The following is a 20,496-nucleotide window of genomic DNA, read 5'->3' on the forward strand; positions in this document are numbered from 1 at the left end:
ACTGCTAAGCCTTGCACCCCGTATATAGCACACTCTGGGTTTAAATGTGAAATGTGAGGGCTCCTGATGTAAGGGGGGACTGCAGATGTAAAGGGGGGCTCTGATGGTATAGGAGAATCCTGATGTAAAGAGGGCCCTTGATGTACGAGCAATCCTGATTTAAAGAGGACCCTTGATGTAGGGGGGGGGGGGGGGGTTCCTGATTTAAAGGGCTATTGCTGATGTAAAAGGGGACTCTTGATGTTAAGTCAAGGGCTACTGATGTAAGGGTGGCTTCTGGTTTAAAGGGCTTCTGCTGATGTGAAGGGGATATTTGATATAAAGAAGCACACTGATGTTAAAGGAGGACTCTTGATAATAAGTAGGGATTTCCTGAATAAGGGGGACTCCAGATGTGAAGGGGACTCTGATGTGAAAGGGTGGATCTTGATGTAAAGGGGGAAATATTGATTAAAGAGGGGACTCCTGATGTGAAGTTGGGACTCTTCATTTGAACAGGGGACCAGCTGAAGTGAGGACAATGGTGATTCACCACTGTCCTCACTTCACAAATCAGAACTATGGATGGGTTTGCTAACAAACACAAATCCATTCATAAAAGTAAAAAAAAAAAGAAACTAGGAAAACAGAAACATAAATGAACATTTATGACCTTAATTCTACGTTCACACATGTCCGACTACGGTTTACAGTCCAGAGTGTGAATTCTTACTTTATTTCACACCTGAACCAGACCCAAAATCACATAAGACTCTTTTTTAAACCAGACCGCAGCTGTCTCGGACATGTGTGAACCAGCTCCATTGGAAGCCGGTTCGGTTCACATGTTATGCGAATCAGATACACATACACACCTGATTCACATATATATGAACTGATCCTCAGGGGACATTCACACCAGCAGCTGCATTGGAAATTACAGTGCATCACACTGTTTACTTTTTTTCCTTAACAAACTTTATTGAAATGTCATTTCATTGGGTTTTATTGGCTACAGCATGATGGGAGGCAGTAGATTGCCCTGCAGTGCCCTGTGCTAAAATAAAGTAGTGTATGCATTGCCTTTTTTAGTGCACAACCACTGCAGCATGTGTGTGAATTGGCCAAATAGGAGAAAATGCATTTTTCCTTGTATTGGCACTGTGCCGGAATAGCCACCGAACACAGTCCTACCACACTTGTGAATTTACCCAAACAAATTATTGCTTCTTTTAGTATTTAAAAAAGTCCCAATTGCAACTTTTAAAATTTAAAGAGCTGTGCAGTTAATTTTGACCTAGGCGCTGGATGACCCTGCTTGCTGACTCCACTGTCTTTTGGGGGGGGGGGGGGGGGAGTGTCGCCAAACAGAGTCTTTGCCCCGGGTGATAGGATGTCTAGCTTCGCCATCTTAGCGATACGCTGATCTTCATAGTGAAGAGCCTTGCAGGAGAGCTTGTCAGCAGAAGTATAATCACTGGAGTGCTCCCAAGTAGATTGCAAAATGAATAGAAAGAAGAAAACTGACCACACTGGATTGAATGTGCTTACATGCCCTGGTGTGGTCTGTTTGAAATAGGAAAGCAGGAGCACTGGCAGAATCACCGGGTATTTCATGCAAAGCAAGAAATGTAAAAATAACAGGATAGTTTTAATATAACTACATGGTTCACCAGGAAAATATCAGAATTATGAAATGTTGGGGTAACTTTAAAGTGGATGTAAACCCTCACATATACCCAGTGAAGTGAACAGTGTCAGATGATACACAGAGGTGAAACAAATCTCCCAACATATGTTTTACATGTATATCTGCTGTCTTCAGCTTTATATATTCTTTAGAAAGTGCACATTGTGTTAGAGATTTTCTCTTCCTGTTCAGCACTGGTTGTGGATTTTTGACATACAGCCAAGACAGTTGATTGGAGGAGAGGCACACACCCACCCTCCACATAGGAAGAGACTTGCAGAGCTGTGTTGTGACAAGGCAAGCTCTCTGCTAATCTATTTATGGCACAAATTTCAGGCTAGTTTTATCTTAGGTGATGGAGAACTTGTCAGAAGTTATCAGGCTGATAAAAGAGAAATGAAACAGTAGAATGACCCAGGACTTAGTCTTTTGGGGAGAAATAAGAAAACATTGCAGATATATGCCCTAAGGTCAAATTTCATGAATCAGGTTTACATCCACTTTAAATAACAAAATGCTGACAGTTTGTTTATTGTGGTCCTAATTAGCAATGATTACTTATACTGTCATATGAAATATTTACTGCTTCTTAGTAACAAGGCCAATTGCTGAAACAAGTGCAACACTGCAATCAACAACAATGTTTAATAAGCACAACTGCAACTATTCATCTCCTGGTGCACAGCTACACGCTAACAACCAACAACTGAATTATGAGCTTTGCAGCTCTGCTTAGTGCAGTGCACACCTAGAGGTATCTCTGCCAGTGTATGTGAATTTTTCTGTAAATAATCTTCCCACATCCGTTTTTCAGCTAGGATACCAATAACACTATCTAGATTACAGAAAGCTACTAGGGCACACCAGCATAACATCTGTACACTAAACAGGATCATTTATAAAAAATAAAAAATAAAGCATTTCAAATATGGTAATAAAAATATAAGCAACTCAGGACATGTTCAACACTTGTTCATTTCAGTTTATGTGACCCAGTCTACAAAGCTATTTTGCTGCATATGTGAGGAATATGTGCTTATTGTTTTTGCAGTGGGCACACTCAAAAATTTACTAAAATAATGTTAAAGTGAAACTCCATTGCATCTGAGCACCAAAAACGCTATGTAAACCATCTGCCCTTAGCTTAGGCATGCAGGCAGCAGGGTGAGCTTAGCTGAGAAAACTCCTCCTCTGTTCCTGAAGACTCCTGGGATGTATGATATCATTTGCCATCAAAGGCTTAGAACAAGTAAATATGATATTCTTTCCTATCTATTTACTAATGCTGGCAGCATTAAGATTACAAATAGTCAATGTTGTTTGAGTGAGTGAAGTTCTGCTTTAAAATGCCCATCTCCATGATGTTTACAAAGCTTTCTTCTGCTTGGCTGAAGACTACTTGAACTATACAGCAAATGAAAGCATCCAAAAATGAGAATAACACCTATGTGTGGTCCAGCTGGGTGCAGATTACCTACTTTTCTTGAAAACCACATAAACATGCCAGTGTTTGAACAACAACATTTAAACTCTGCATGAGAAACAATTCCATACCTTTCTGAATAGGAAGATTGGGTGGAAGATAATGAACCATACAGTTATAAGCTACGTCTGACAAAGGATTTCCTAGTGTGGACAATTCCCAATCCAAAACTCCAAGTACTTCCACTTTTTCTGGGTGAAATATTAAATTATCCAACCTAAAGAAATAAACACAAATAATGAAATACATTTCCAGATAAAAAAAACAGATCTTAGGGTCACTTTAAAAATTATGTAGCAAAAAATAGACTTTGAAAAAAAGTTTTTTTTTGCACAGAAATGCATTTAAAATTGTAGCTGTCTTATTGCGTTATATAGTAAACTATGCTACATTTATAAAATAGGCACATTTTTATTTGTTTCATATTATAGCTATATGTGCGTCATAATACTTACTGTACGGCCCAGGACAAAGAGATAACAAATATATTATAATACATGTATATATATATATATATATATATATATATATATATATATATATATATATATATACACACACACATATACACTGTATATATATATTAGTGCTGTGTGATTTTGGCTAAAATGAGAATAAAGATTTTTTTGCTTAGAATACAGATCACGATTCTCATGGTGTAACATCATCTTTCACATTTTACAAAAAAATTGGGCTAACTTTAGGCTAAAATAATTATATGCCTATTCATATCAGAAATAGGTTTAATATGTTCCTATGTATGTTTAACTACAATATTCCACCCATAATCCCCATGTACAAAAATTATTATATGCATATTAGTATCAGTAATTGGTTAAATATGTTCATTGTCAGGTCTTAACATGATATTCTTCCCATAAACCCCATGAGAAATAATAATTCTACCCATATTCCCATCAAAACAGGTCAAATGTAATTTCCCCATTAACAAGTGAACAGTTAAACATTAGCAACTGATTCTTGCAACATTATATCAAGCACTGCAGGAAAGAATAACATATTTTGAGAAAAAACAGTCATTACAATATATATGTGTATAAAGTACATGGACATCTAGTGAGAGTTCTCAGTATTGTAGACAATAACCCAATCATCCCAATATGCAGTTCAGTATGTCCCTTAAAACAATAATAACCTTTAAAGTAAATCCATGGCTGGGCTATGGACATTAAAAAATGTACCTATTTGTAACGAGCAGTAAATGAGCTGTATAACAAGTCTTGACTGACCTCTGTAGTTGAAGACACTGTGGATTAATTACCGTAATTCATAAACTTCAAAATTACAAAAAGTATTTGCTCTAAATTGGTTGTAAATGACTACCTTATAAAACAACCCATTTGGTTTAAAAAATAAATGAAAGGTAAAACATGTTTGGATAGATATTAAAAAAAAATTCCCTTTTTTATATGTGGTCACATTACTTCTGTTCTCAGCTGCATAAGAGCTGGGGGAGGAGAAGCAGCATCACACCGAGCTTCCCAGTGAATGGCTGTGCAGAGAGGGGATGACAGGACAAGTCTGACGACTGGAGGATAGTATACTAAGTTCCCAGCATAGCTAGAGGACTGACCATGATGTGCTCTCCTGCTTGCTGTGGTCAGTTTTTAATAGGAAAGCAAGGGGACTAGCAGCTACACCGGGCATTTCACACAAAGGCAGCAATACAAACAGAACAGGATACTTTCTCATACAAGTACAGGGTACAGCAGGCACATATCAGGAATATAAAATGTTGAGGTAACAAACGCTTTAACAGTTCCTAAAACAGCATTATACTTTGTGAAGACATACATAGCAGGGGTATGTAAGAATAATCCCCAGTCTTTCCAATTATTACCTAAAGTCTCCATGTACCACCGTGGCGTTCTGGTCTGCAGGTAGATGCTGTGGAAGCCATTCAATAAGCCGCTCCATAGAAGGGATTTGGTGAGTCTCGCTAGCTCTGTATTGCTTTGTCCATGTCTGAATTTGCCGTTGAACATATGCACCTAATAAAAAAAAAGACCTAGCTTCAATAAACTGTGAAGAATAAATAAAGATGGAATGAAACAAAACTAAGCAAACAGGTATAGGAACCTTTTAGTCAGGAGCATAGCATTGATGTTTGACATATAAACAATCAGCCATCTAAAGCATAAAGCTTAAATGCACCAATTCATATGTATGAATAAATCCAATGTTAAAAGAAAGAGGCATCAATATGTATGTTCAGCAAAGGCTACCATACAAACATTACCGAAAGAGTTATTTTATTGTAGGAGTATACCTTGTTTGCCATAATCTTCTAGTCCAGCTGCTTTGATGTCCACACTGTGAATTTGGCACAGAACTTTATTCATTGCTGTATATACGGCTTGACGTTCTTTAGCATCTAGTTCTGGTAAGGCAGGGTCTTTAAAAATGCGTCCAGTGCAATATTCCATCAAATAAAAGGGAGTTCCAATGATGCTGCCAGGAACATAACATTTTATTGTTATTAGGGTTGCACCGATACTAGTATCTATATCGGTGCCGATACCAAGTATTTGCACAAGTATCGGTACTCGTGCAAATGCACCGATACCTGAAACCGATACTTTCAGGCTTGGCTGTTTGAGCTGTCAGTGGGTCTCCCCAATGTTAATGAAGTCCGGTAATTAGAGCTGTCGAAAAAAAAAAGCAGCCGGCAATGTTTATTAACAACATTGCTCAGCCCTGAAACACTAAAATAAAAATAAACATTGTTTCTTTTTGTATATTTATGTTTCTTCATTTGCAGATCACAGGGATGGACAAATGTTCCTCTGTTTAACCCATTAATAACCCTTAATGTACTCTAATCAACCTTAATTAACTCCCTATTCTCCTCAATTTAATTATTATTTTCCTGCTTTTTTTCTTTTGTTCATGTCTATTTTATAAACGATAAACAATTAAAACTTTTTTTTTTTGTTTGCTTTGTTAGTGAACATTTTTACACATATATATTAACATATGTTTACACATTTCACATTGAAAAAGTGCTAAATAAATAAAAAAAAAATCTATTTATTTCATTTGTAAATAACTTTTCAGTACTTTGTACCATTGCTGACAGCTGAAGTTAAAACAAAACAGTTGCGGTAGGTATCGGTAATTGGCATTAGCGAGTACTAAAAAAAAAAGTATTGGTGCTTGTACTCAAATGGTATTGGTGCATCCCTAATTTTTATGGAAAATAATCCTGCATAACAATGAAAGTCAAGCCACCTTTACACTTCTTACATACCTTGAATCTTCACAAAGGCTCAACACCTTTGGTACAGGAACACCAGCTTCACCCAGAGCTTTCAAAACCCTATTAAAGAATAGAAGCCCATTTTGAATAATGCAAGAAAAAGCCATATGTGCTAGAAAAGTGTCATGCATCAGATGCCTACAAACAGTTACAATAAGGTGGACTATTCAGTAAACTTACAAGCCTGGATGTCTAAATGACTCTCACAATATACAACAGTGTCATCTTGTTTTAAATGCTGTACCTTTATAATTAAAAAGCCCTTGCGCAACATTCAAGTGACTTTGACTAGGCTGGGATGATGTCATAGGTGTCAGAGGAAGCATTTCAAGTACCCCCCCCCCCCCCCCCCATCACGGATTAACAATTTCAATACAGTCTTCAAACATTTTACATGGCAAACCAAAAGACTGTGTATAGCCTTTAAAACCTTATCTAAAACAGGTTGGGGGAACAGCCTTACCCAATATAGGATTGCTTACTGTGTCATGTTGTGGACTGGGTGAGACGTACATCAAAATTCTCAAACTGTGGGATAGAATCAGGGCTGATGGCACCTTGGAACCTGATGACACTCATGCATTCTACACAAAAATACCATATCTCATTTATCATAACATGGATTTATTCAGGTATTTTCTAAGCTCTCTTCAAGCTATCTACCAATATGCCCTAATCCTACTTTCCCTCAGGGGGAAGAGGATAAGGAATTTCAACATGCAAGGGGTTGACATGCCTTTATTAACTTTTCAACACAAAACCGGGGTGCCGTATACTTTTACTGAACTAAGGGAAATGTACCATATTCCCATGACATTAGCTACAAATTACTGCTTATTGGAAGAGACTTACACATAAACCACAGTCTGAATTAGCTACCAATATACTGGACAAACTTGTAGAAGCACAAGACATTTCACTTTTACTGGTTGAACTAGATGGACTTGTGTCTATTTTCAACCAGACTAACTAACTACATAAACTATGTTTCTATATCGTATATATACCAATCCCTGAATAAAATAAGATGCTATCTATCTTCTGGAGAAACCAATTGTACAAAAATGGTATACAGATTTCCCAGAAGAAAATATAGTGGAAAAAAAAATATTCAGGATTTTGATATAAGAAAAATGGAGGGAGATCCAATACAAAATCCTACACAGAGCTTATATTTCTTTCTAGCATCATACAAGCATCACAGGTACAGAAAACTCTTGCCCTAAATGTGGAGAAAAATAGGTTACTTTGGAACATTGCATTTCCATTGTCCTAAGTTACACCTGTTCGGGAGGAAAATAATAGCTTATATCTCCAATATATGGGAACACAAAATACCTCTGGACCCACTTCTACTTTTATTTAGCTACTGACATTCTATGCTACTACTGGGTGCATATTTGTCTTTCCACTGCTAGCTGTATTCTAAGGAAGTGATTATCCCAGGATTCCCTGACAATAACAATTCAAAGTGACCTACGAGATTGTTATAATTAGAAAAGATGTCTATAAGTTTTGAGGATGACAATGTTAGCCAACATAAACGTTTTTTCACATGGTGGCTACTGTTTATTAATGAACGATTGGGAACTATGAAAGGAGATATTATTTGGCGTATTGGAAAATCAAGAAAATAGTATCTCAAGGAAATCCTAACAGGCACCATAAAATACCGTAATTACTATATTTAAGGGATGTGTTCTCAAATCAGCTATAACCTTCACAGATGCTAGGATCTTGAGACCTATGTTAGAATATTTACTCGAGCCTGGAATACACCACTCACTCATGAAGGGAAAGCAAAAATTGAGCCAAAATTTGTTGGTAACATTAATTATTGATGTTTTACAGTAGAAAGGGAACTCCATTACCCAATAAAGTTGTATAAACAAATGTTACAATTACAAGTACGCTATATAGTGGGTATCTATAAGTGCCTTTGCTGTAAGCACTGAACAAACTTACAACATTCTAACACCTCCTAAGATGCATAGTGAACAGCATATCTTTTGTATTGATGACGATGTATGTGTTTTTTTTTATCGTTTTATTAGTAGAACACATCTCAGGGGCAAAATGTACATAACTAGAATATAAGAATTGCTTTAATTCTTTGTTATGTAATCAGTAATGTTCTACATGCACTCATGTACAGTATACTGTAACATGGAACAAATGTTAACTTTTTTTCGGACATAAAAATTTTGAAAAACAAAAAACGAAAAACAAAAAAAACACGTTATCCTCATTAAAAAAAACAATGCGTCAAAGCAATCAATAGATGGGTCAACTGATGAAAGTCCAATATCTTTAATATATAGAATATTAATGTCTGTAACAAAAAAGGACTTCCAAATGCATGGCTATATTGCTTCCTGGAAATCAGATTTTTTTATCAATCAATGCACCTAAAAGGTATAGAGGATTATGTGGGAGAAAAACACTAATTTCAACCACCATAAAATGATACATTTACAAGATACAAATTTGTTGGGACTGTACCCCACTAAAACAATGAATTCAGCTCAACCAAGTCTATCAACTGTAGAGGATATCCTTAGAAATGTTAAGATCACTGAACAATGTTATGTAGCCCAGCTAAATAAAAAATATATATAAACCTACCTATATTCCCTTTCTATGGCATGAGCCCCCGGAAGCAGTTTTCCTGGAGGTTTCTTCCTCAGTACCAATTGCTTTCCATTAAATCTGACATAGTAAGTGGGGTTGGACTGTCCATGACTGAACTGACGAACAAGCAGAGAACCTGCAATATGTAAAAAAAAAAAAAAAAAAAAGTGGTTTTAAATTCTCAGGGTGGCTATAGTGCATTGCGAAATAATACAAAACAATGTCAGACTAAAGTAACTGATGACTAAAGCCCACCACACAGGAATAGAGCATGGAATGATTTCAAATTCATGTAAAAGCCTTTTATTAAAATCATCAATTTCCATGTGTTACTCGCTGCTACATGTCTCTCATCCTAATGCATTTAGTGTCCGTGATTGGTAGCATTGTGGGAAAATGAAATGACCGAAGAATCATGGAAGACACTAGTACTAAGCTGTGAGGCGGTTAAAAACTGCATGGACGGCATAATGGTTAATGAAAAGCTGACTGCTGTCCTTTTAGGACACCCACAATAAGTGCCTACGGTTCTGGCGGCCCTGGGTTCATTATGCAAAACCCTCTAGGTTTGACATCACCCTTCTTCATATCTAATGCGCTCTTGCTCCCCACCACGAGGACCCCCCCCCCCCCCTTCTCTTAATATTTCCCTTCTTTGCTATTCTCAGACCCTGCTCTTCTTAAATATCCCTCTCAGTACTCTTGCTTCTCAGCCTTACCTAAAAATCCATCAGGCCACCAGGCATAGTCATAGTTGGTTACATTGATAGATACTTTTCCCAGTTAAGCCCCCATTAAGATAGACTCTCCAAGCACTTGTTAAATATTGGATATTGCCCTACAGGCGTTCCTGGGGCCTTAGCATCTCTAATCAGTTTCATGTACCTAACTTACAATTATTTTCAACCTCTGTTTTTTTTATTGTTTTGTTTTTCTTTCATTTACTAGCATTCTTAATTTTCTTCATAAAATGCTAAATCTTCTGTTATGTTAATTTTGTGCTGTATCCTATACACCAGTGATTCTCAACCAGGGTTCTGTGGAACCCTAGGGTTCCTCCAGAGGTTGCTAGGGGTTCCTTCAGCATTGGGCAATTTCTGCCTCTCAGGTAAGCTCCCACTGACACCACTGATCTTTTTAGCTCTCTGTAAGGAGGTAATTCTTCCCAATGACCACAAGTGTAAGGAGCATTCCTCCCACTGACCATCACACAATTGTATCATGAGTTGTAGATTTATAAATTTCTCACAGGGGTTCCTCGAGACCGGAGAACTATTTCAAGGGTTCCTCTGTGTTGAAAAGGTTGAGAGAGGCTGCTATACACTGTTAAGCTGTGGCGTTACTTTGGATATTAATAAAATTCTTTGTAAAAGAAATGACTGAAGAATACTTGGAAAATATGTTCAACTGCCCCCCTTCCTGAGGCTTGACTTTAAAGTATATCCCCCAGAAGGGAGGATGTTATCATTATTTGTTCATTAGTAGATTTAGTGGCAGAACACTTAGAAAACATGTTGATATGGAGCGTATCCCTTTTCTTCTTTATTGGACGGTCAAGGAATAGGCACAATAAAGAAAAAATGTGCATGGGGCACACATTCTGGGCTAAATATGCATCAATGTAAAGTGGTATTAAACCCAAAACCAAAAATGTAATACATTGCAGCTTATCAATCATTAGATATGGTGACTGCAGTACTTTTCTTTTTTTTAGGCATTTTTCTCTCTGTTTTCATTTAGTGATCTGGCCAGTAGCACACTTCCTGTATTAGAGTGCCTACACTCTGGATGGGGGAGCACATAGGCACCTTTGGACAGCAGCACTGCTAGTCTGGAGGGGGTAGTGTTAGATGTACTAGCAGATGCAAATACAGTAACAAATTAAAGCCAAACTCCCGGTTAACACATTTTAAGCAGTTACAACAACAGTTTTTATGTATTTTATACAAAAAGTACACTTATCATTGTTAGGGTCTACATACACTGTAAAGCTAACCCTTAACCTAATTCCAGAATAAACACTAAAACTAACCATTATCACACTGAAAAGAACCATGATGAAAACAATAATATCACATTTAAAAAAAAAGACAGCCCCATAATTTTGTCCATATATAGGGAGATTTACTAAAACTGGAGCACTCAGAAACTAGTGCAGCTGTGCGTGGTAGCCAATCGGATTCAGCTTGTTCAATTAAACTTTAAGACAATAAAACCTGGAAGCTGATTGGTTTCTACATATTTTGCACTCTCCAGTAAATCAATCCCAAAGCTTTGCATATGCCGGTCACTGTTGTTATCATGGCACACAGTAGCAAAATAAGGGTCCTTTCACACGGGGCGGATCAGTTCTGATCCGCCCCGTGGATGTCCGTTTGCTCAGCGGGGTTCACTCCGCCGATCCCCGCTGAGCAGGGAGATGACAGCTCCGTCTCTGCACACTGCGCAGGGACAGACCTGTCACAGCGCCGCTCTCCCCTATGGGAGATCGGATGACGACGGACCGCAGTGCCCGTCGTCATCCGATCCGATCCGATGACGGATGGAAAAATAGCTTTTTCCTCCGTTACACTTTTTCGGATCGGAGCGGGTCGGATGTCAGCGGACATGTCACCGCTGACATCCGACGCTCCATAGAGCTCTATGGAGCACCCGTTCAGGTCCGCCTGAAAAACTGACAGGCGGGCCTGAACGGGACATCAGTGTGAAAGAGGCCTAAGACTCTAAAAATGTTCATAAATGCAGATGATTGTTGAAAAAAAAAAGGCTAGAAGATCGAATGAAAGGTTTTAGACACCTAGATACTGAAGAAGGTGAACAAATTTTCTTTAACTCTAAATGAATTCCTTTATCAGAATGAGAATTTAAAATGAAGGTTTAATTGAAAGGGTAACATTCTGCAGTGTGGGCAGTATTACAGTCTACATTTTGCTGGAATATTTATATACCTGACAGAACTTCTCCAAACAGATCTTCCATATAATTCTTCAAGGAATCCCTTGGAATCTCCATTGAGGGTCTCACAGAACGAGTGTTTGGAACAAAGTCTTTCAAAGGGAATCTTAACAAATTTTCTAAATCTTCAAGTGCCTCTTTCACATTATTTACCTGTATGACACAGAGAGTTGTTAGTTGTAAAGACAACTGCATATTTTGTTGTCACCCATGTCCAATATAAAAAGGTTAGCACAAAACCAACAAGTCACAAATGTCTGAAAACCATCCAAATAGCTAAGAGCTCAGAGGGTTGTTAATATATATATGCAATCTAGATATATTACTGTCAGAGCTGGGCTCAGCCCATATGTGAAATGTGTTCTGGTCTAATGAAACCAAGGTTGAACTTTCTGGCCATAATTCCAAAAGATATGTTTGGTGCAAAAACAACACTGCACATCACCAAAAGAACACCATACCCACAGTGAAGCATGGTGGTGGCAACATCATGCTTTGGGGCTGTTTTTCTTCAGCTGGAACAGGGGCCTTAGTCAAGGTAGAGGGAATTATGAACAGTTCCAAATACCAGTTGATATTGGCACAAAACCTTCAGGCTTCTGCTAGAAAGCTGAACATGAAGAGGAACTTCATCTTTCAGCATGACAACTAAAGCATACATACAAATCAACAAAGTTATGGCTTCACTAGAAGAAGATTAACATTTTAGAATGGCCCAGCCGGAGCCCAGACCTGAATCAGATTAAAAATCTGTGGGGTGATCTGAAGAGGGCTGTGTGTAGGAGATGCCCTCGCAAAATGACAGATTTGGAGTGTTTTTGCAAAGAAGAGTAGGAAAATATTGCCAAGTCAAGATGTACCATGCGGATAGACTGAGTGTGGAAATAAAATCAAAAGGTGCTTTAACAAAGTATTAGTGTAAGGGTGTGCATACTTTTGCAACCATATTATTTAATTTTTTTATTTTTACTTCCCTCCACCTAAAAGATTTTGTTTTGTTGTTCAACCGAGTTGTACAGTTTATAGGTCACATTAAAGGTGGAACAAGTTCTGAAATTATTTATCTTTGTCTCACACAAACTATATTACCAAAAAGTATTGGGTCACGCACATAAACTTTAATGTCAACCCAGCCTTAGTCCTCAGGATTCAATATTGAGTTGGCCCACCTTTTGCAGCTACAACAGCTTCAACTCTTCTGGGAAGGCTTTCCACAAGGTTTTGGAGTTGGTCTATCGGAATGTTTGACCATTCTACCAGAAGTGCATTTGTGAGGTCAGGCACTGATGTGGATGAGAAGGCCTGGATCCCAGTCTCTGGTGTTCTATTGAGTTGAGGCCAGGACTCTGTACAGGCCAGTCAAGTTCCTCCACCCAAAACTCGCTCATCCATGTCTTTATAGACTCTGCTTTGTGCATTTTGTGTGTGGGGTTTTTCGCCTTCCTCTGGATCAACTGTGGGTATAGGATTGTGTATATGGGTTTGTATGTTTTTTTTTTTGTTTTTGTTTTTTATTGGTTGAGCTAGATGGACTTTTTTTTTTCAACCTGACTAACTATGTAGATGCAAAGGATGGGCCAACTCAATATTGAACCATATGGACTAAGACTGAGAAACCATTAAGGTTAATGTGCGTGGAAAGGCAGGTGTCACAATACTTTTGGTAATATAGTATAGCAAATCTCCACTTTTTGAGTTCAGTTCCATTTTAACTGTAGTTTACACATTTACATTTTTTTCTGCTATCTTTATCAATAATGAACTCAGAGAAACTCACTATCATTAAGTTTAGAGAAAAAAAAAAGACCTAAACAAAAGCATACACTACACTAAGGTGAATATCTATGAAGCAGCAAATGTCACATTCACTGCAAGTGAATCTTACTGGTGCATGTGTTGTAAATGACAGGGATTGATTCACTATCAGTGAATGTTTGGTGAAAGTCACATTCACTGCTTTATAAATATGGCCTTAAAAGACTGGCCACACACATTACAAATTGATTGAACAACCGGTCCTACCTAAGCAATATATTCAATATATAGCAAGCCAAGCAGGCTCTCCACTGGCAAACCTAAAAATGTTGACTGCTAATGCTAGTTGTCTGACTATCATGCAGATCCTTTAACTTATTTACATTCTGAGCCACAGATCCAGAACATGCACAAAGAAAAATTAGATTTTTTTCTTTTCTTCCCTACCCCTTTTCCCCCCCACTGCAGACATTAATCCCTACCGGATAAAAGCCATTTGATCCGCGGCTGCAGTACGGATCTGAGAGTGGAAGAGTCTCCCCACTTCCAGAACACAATAATGTAGTTGGGAGAATTTCCCCATCCACCTTGAATGTGTGGGTGGGGGAATCGGATCAATTTTTTCATTCAGCCACTGAACTATTTATGGCCAGGTTAAGTATTCAATTCTAAAAATCTATGACAGCCAAGCAACAAGCCTCTCATAAAAGAGGTCAGCTATGACAGCCTAAGTATTTCTCTCAGCACAGGTTACATTTAAGATATTTGACTAATTTTGTAAGCTCGGCACAGTGGATGCCTGAATGGTACAGATGACATGAAATTGAATGAAACTAATGCCGCATACAAACAATATGATTTTTCGACGGACTAGGTCCGGCGGACTATTCGATGGACTTTGCAGCTGAGGTCCACCGGACTTTCAAACGAACGAACTTGCCCACACACTATCACTCCAAAAGTCCACTGGATTCGAACGCGATGACGTACAACCGGACTAGAATAAGGAAGTTCATAGCCAGTAGCCAATAACTGCCCTAGCGTCGGTTTTCATCAGTCGGACTAGTGCACAGACGAGCAGATTTTTCGACCGGACTCGAGTCTGTCGGAAAGATTTAAAACATGTTTTATTTCTAGGTCCGTCAGACTTTTGGGAAACAAAAGTCCACTGGAGCCCATTGTCAGATGGATTCCGGCCTGTCGGACCTAGTCTATCGAAAAGTCAGATCGTGTGTACGCGGCATAAGTATGCTACTAGGTAGGTAGCCACTGACCTTGATTGTAGTAAAGCCCAGTTGAGCAGCAGCTTTAAGATTCTGTCCTATGTCATCCAGAAAGATGGCCTCTGCGGGCTGAACGCTGAGCCTCTCAGCACACAAGTGATAGATACGAGGGTCTGGTTTACACACCCCTTCCAAGCATGATTCCACGACCTACAATGAAAAAGTACAGTGGAAGCTTAATAACCAAACTGTAAATATTAAAAATAAGAGCAATTTAAGGGCTATTTAAGCTTTATTTTCATCACATATCACATTCCAGAGTGTATCTAAACTTGTGCACTTAAAGCAACAGTTTTGGATTAAACGAAAAAGGTTTTGGCCAACCTAGGAAATGGCAGGAAATCATTTGAAATGCACACCTTCAGCCATGTAGCTCAATTAAAGTGTCTCAGACTTCTTGGCATCATCGACTAAATAATGTAAGTAATGTAATTCATTCTGTAAACTTTCACATCGTTTTCTTGAACAGCTAACATCTGATGAATGGGGCTAGCCAATCCATGCTGTGAAATATACTATATATATATATATATATATATATATATATATATATATATATATATATATATATATATATACACACACACACACACACACACACACAAAGTATGTATTTATGATGTTTGCTATAAGAATTTTAGGATTGTTGTAGTGAATAAAAGTATATATGTAGGATAGGTGTGGCATTCATGCCAGTGAACCTTTAATTCCATTATCTATATTTCATTCAGTTATTTTAAGGTGCTAATCCCCTGAGCCAATTTTAATCAATAAGGTCTTTGCACAGAACTTTACAATATAAAGGGAGATAGTACAGTTATAATGCAGTTAAATACATGTGGGTTAGGAGGGCCCTGCTATAGGAGCTTACAAATCAGATTAAAAGGGGCAAGTGCAGCTGCGGCCGCACTGTTTCGGGTGCCACCCCCACTAATCTCCATGCGCTGGCCCCTAATCTCCATGCCGGGTGCCAGATGCATAGATTTCTATGAGTTTTTTTTTCTTTTATGCACATGATTAGACCCGGAGGCTCTAATCGGCTTCAAAAAGGTTGGGTTCGGGGGTGCTGAGCTCTGCCCCCCGAGCCCACCCACGTGTGACATTAGTGAATCAATATTCTCTATTGTCTTATGAATCTTAGGAATAGGAGCTATTCCTTGAAAAAGTCACGTGACGTGTGACGCAATGCGTAGGTGGAGCCAGTGACGAGGATCAGTGAGGCTGGTGTCAGCATCAGATGAGCGGTGTGTGTTTGTAACACGCTCGAGCTGGCTGATTATTTTTACCTGGAAGTGCAGATTACCCTGAAGTTTTGTGAGTGGAACCTTTACCTTTATTCATTCGTCTTTGCATTTTACATACATTGCGCAATGATACGTGTTTCTGTTTTATTGCATGAGTCCGCATACAGGGACAGCAGTCAGTGTTAATTTGGGATTCCAGCATATCACAAAGATTGTTCATAAACAATAGGGTTTTTGAGAGATTGGACATTTTATATTATCTGTAACCATAATCTGTGATCTAGATGTATCGGACATTATCTGTGATATTGGAGATTTTGGAGTAACATATATATGAGTTTATGTACTATATAGTTTCAGCTCATCACTGTATTAATTTAACTTAGTGGTGATTAACCCAATTTTATTTATTTAATAAATTTTTTGACATATTACATTTTGCCTTTTTGGAGCATGATGGTTAGCACATCAGCACTTTATGATTAAGTATACAATTGATTAATCATTAAGCACTCAGCACTTTAATATCAATTTTATTTTCAATGTATTACGTTATTTCTAGTACTTATAGTAAGCACATAGCACCTTTGTAGGCAATTGAGCACAGTGTGTACTACTGGCACTTTTTAAGCACATTACAGCACTTTATGTTAGCAATTTGGGCACATTGTTTTTAATTATTGCTACGTCGTTATATAACACTACTGATGCGCTGGGTGGGAAGTGAATGTATTTGTTATCTGTATTTTTCAACCATCAGAATAGGTAAAGGGAACATACTTTCCCACCCAGACACGGCACCTTCAGGCTGTTGGTACTTCACCCAAGAGCAGCGCCAGCATGGATCCGGAGCTCTCATACTGGCAGTAGGCAGCTAAACTCATTCAAGAGACATGGGCCAGAGACTCAGCGTATTCTGAAAAAACACCACGACTTGGATGGGGCGAGTGCGGATGTGGTGGTGGAAAAAAATGGAGCACCAGCTTGCACTGGGCAAGTGGTACAAAAAGTAATAACTATGAAGGATGAGTTGCTGAAGAAAGAAAAGTTCAGTTGTTAGGCAGAGTCAGTATAGGAATCCCTGAAGAGATGAGTTTTCAGGAATTGCCTAAAGATGGACAGAGTAGGAGATTGTCAGACAGTTTGATGTAGAGAGTTACAGAGGATGGGAGAGGCTCTGGAGATGTCCTGGATGTGAGCATGGAAAAAAGAAATAAGGGACTAAGAGGTTGATTTGGGTGAAATTTTGAGACAAAGTTGATATATGATATAGCTTGGGGCAGAGGTGTGGATGGCTTTGTATGGTTTTTAATATTTAGCATGGGAAGGACTAACAATGGTAGGGTGTCTGGAATTGGGTGGTTGGTAAGGCAGATTCTGGCAGCAGCATTTATCGCAGACTGATAGCCAGTGGAGAGGTAAGATATAAATAATTTTGAGTATGTTGGGGTATGGTTTACTTATTATAGCTGAGGAAGCTGCTTAAATAACCAACAAACGTCTTTAACATTACACAACAAGTCCAGCTAAATGTGACTATTACTAGCTACTCCCCTTAAAAATTACGAAAACTGGCATTCATATTATATCTGTGCGGGCAGATGGAAAATCCTTTGGTGCAATGAACATATTGCTGTTCATTTTTTTACTTTCACTAAACAGGCAGGAGAAGTAGTCTATTAGGCCCCTTTCACATGGACAATCCAATCCGGTCCTCCGGTCAGTTTTTCAAGCAGATCTGATCGGACCCTCCAGATTCATATGGAGCGGTGGATCCGACCCTCTCCACCAAAAACAGACAGATGGTGGTCTTATTGCCCACCCGTCTATCGGATCGGATGGAAATGGACAGGCAGTTTGTTTCCATCTGATTACCCCAGAGGAGAGCGGGACTGTGTCCATGTATGCTCTGCATAGCGGAGTGGACATGGACTTGTCATCTGCTTGCTTAGTTGGGATCAGCAGAGAGAGATCGCCCACTGAGCATGCAGATTCCACTTCATGGAGGTGCCCATGTGAAAGGGGTCTTAGTATGGTTGCTGCCTTGTAAAAGGAGAGGTCTTGAGTTTTAGATCTTCCCGTATTTGAATATTTTAGCGTGCAATGAACATTCTAGATATAAATGAGTCCTAAGAAAGTAAGAGGAAGCAATTCATAACTGCAGAAACACAACTGACATTGCAATAATGATATAAAGAAAAAAAAAAAAAAAGGACAGAAGGCTGCTGGCTGACAATATAATGTAGCAAAGAAGACAATTTACTACCTTTTCAGAATAAGTACACCAAGTCAGTAAATATTATGCTTCAGAGCTACTAGTAACAATTTGACCCCTGGAGATGATATGAAACCAAAAGAAAAAGAACAACTGAGGTACCAGGAAGATGGATGTAGAATCCAACTTAGATGACAGTTTATTGGGCTAGCAGCCATGGAACACCTCCACATTATTTTTTGGACAGTTTTCACACATCAATATCACAATGCTTTGCTTACCACATCAAAGTATGACCGATCAATAGGCAAGAAGCTTTCTCCGCTGTGCACAAAGAAATTATTGCTCAGAACAGCTGTTTTAAGTCCCTCAGCCCGGATACATTGAATAGCTTCAGTCATTGCGGGGTGCTGCTTTACCATCTCATTACTGGTGAGGTCAGTGAGGAAGCTTTGAACTGGGACTGTGCCTCCTGTCTAAAACATTTTAAGTGTTATATTACAATTCTATTAAATTTATTCTGACAAACGATAAAATTGCATTTTTTTTTTAATAACACATTTATTGATTTGAAGAATTTTTCCAGATCAATAAAAGAGGTAGTACACAGTATAGAGGATTCTAAAAAAAATGATTTTTTTTTTTTATACTAACAAGTTACATGTTATTTTGTTGTTTATGTAAAACATCATATTCCTGATCACCAGTACAGTATTATTATTTATAGCATTTATATGAAATGGTTACCTGTGGATCAAAACAACATTCAAATAGAACTATGGCCTCTAATTAACCACTTGCCAACCAGGCCAATTCTGACATTTCTCTCCTAAATGTAAAAGTCATAATTTTTTTTCTAGAAAATTACATAGAACCCCCAAACATTATACATATATGTTTTATTAATCAGAGGCCCTAGAGAATACAATGGTGGTCATTGCAACTTTTCATCTCGCACAGTATTTGAGCAGCAATTTTCCAAACGCGTTTTTTTTTTTGGTTTAGAAAACAGTTTTGTGCTTGAAAAAAAAAAAAAAACAGTAAAGTTAGCCCAATTTTTTTGCATAATGTGAAGGATGAATTTACGCTGAGTAAATAGATACCTAACATGCCACACTTCAAAATTGCACACGCTCGTGGAATGGCGCCAAACTTTGGTACTTAAAAATCCCCGTAGGGGAATGTTTTACTAGTTACATATTTTACAGAGCAGTTACAGAGGAGGTCTAGGGCTAGCATTATTTGTCTTGCTCTAACGGTTGCGGTGACACCTCACATGTGTGGTTTGAACAGCATTTTCACATGTGGGCGGGACTTATGTATGCGTTCGCTTCTGCATGCGAGCAAACGGGGACAGGGGCACTTTAAAAAGATATATATGTTTTATTCATTTTCCTTTACTTTTTTTTTTTAAAGTGTCAAACTAAAAAAATGTATTTGATCACTTTTATTCCTATTACAAGGAACATAAACATCTCTTGTAATAGGAATATGGCATGATCGGTCCTCTTTACAGTGAAATGTGGGGTCATGAAGACCCCTCATCTCGCCCTTAGGCTGGGAAACCTGAAATCAAAGAAAAAAGAAAAAACGGTCTCGGCTTCCCAGCTGAGACGGCACCATTTGTATGAATGCAGAGGCTGAGTGGGACGTCATAACATTGCGCCCTGCCTCCGATGATCATAGAGACTCCGTCGACCATCTGGTCTGCCAGAAATCTCTATGGTAAATATCCGGGGCCGGCGGATCCATTCTCTGACTCACCGATCACAGTGGCGAGTTGGTATAAGCAGCCGCTATGATCGTTCTTATGGTGTAGGGAATGCTGAAAAAGCCAATATCTAAATGACACCTACAGCTGCAGGCATCATTCAGATATCCCCGCACAAAGCCCAGGATGTCATATGACAGCCAGCCGTCGGGAAGTGGTTAAACAAATATCTGCTGTAGTACTAAATCACAAGCACATCGCTGAACTAAA

The 20,496-nt window shown here is 38.5% G+C and overlaps 1 protein-coding gene across 1 annotated transcript in view; it reads right to left on the reverse strand.

Moving 5' to 3' along the window:
- Positions 1-20,496, reverse strand: part of ACAD10 (acyl-CoA dehydrogenase family member 10) — an 87,971-nt gene that overhangs the window by 42,179 nt on the left and 25,296 nt on the right. The window contains exons 4-11 of the mRNA XM_077462008.1: positions 18,797-18,991; positions 15,048-15,206; positions 12,012-12,171; positions 9,058-9,199; positions 6,424-6,492; positions 5,443-5,624; positions 5,014-5,164; positions 3,224-3,369 (exon numbers count right to left, since the gene is read on the reverse strand). Coding sequence (XP_077318134.1) covers positions 3,224-3,369; positions 5,014-5,164; positions 5,443-5,624; positions 6,424-6,492; positions 9,058-9,199; positions 12,012-12,171; positions 15,048-15,206; positions 18,797-18,991 — 1,204 coding nt within the window. The remainder of the gene's footprint in view (positions 1-3,223; positions 3,370-5,013; positions 5,165-5,442; positions 5,625-6,423; positions 6,493-9,057; positions 9,200-12,011; positions 12,172-15,047; positions 15,207-18,796; positions 18,992-20,496) is intronic.

This window comes from Lithobates pipiens, unplaced genomic scaffold (assembly GCF_037356315.1).
Source record: "Lithobates pipiens isolate NorthernLeopardFrog02 unplaced genomic scaffold, aLitPip1_a1.2 Scaffold_3, whole genome shotgun sequence".
In the NCBI taxonomy this organism is placed as follows: domain Eukaryota; kingdom Metazoa; phylum Chordata; class Amphibia; order Anura; family Ranidae; genus Lithobates; species Lithobates pipiens.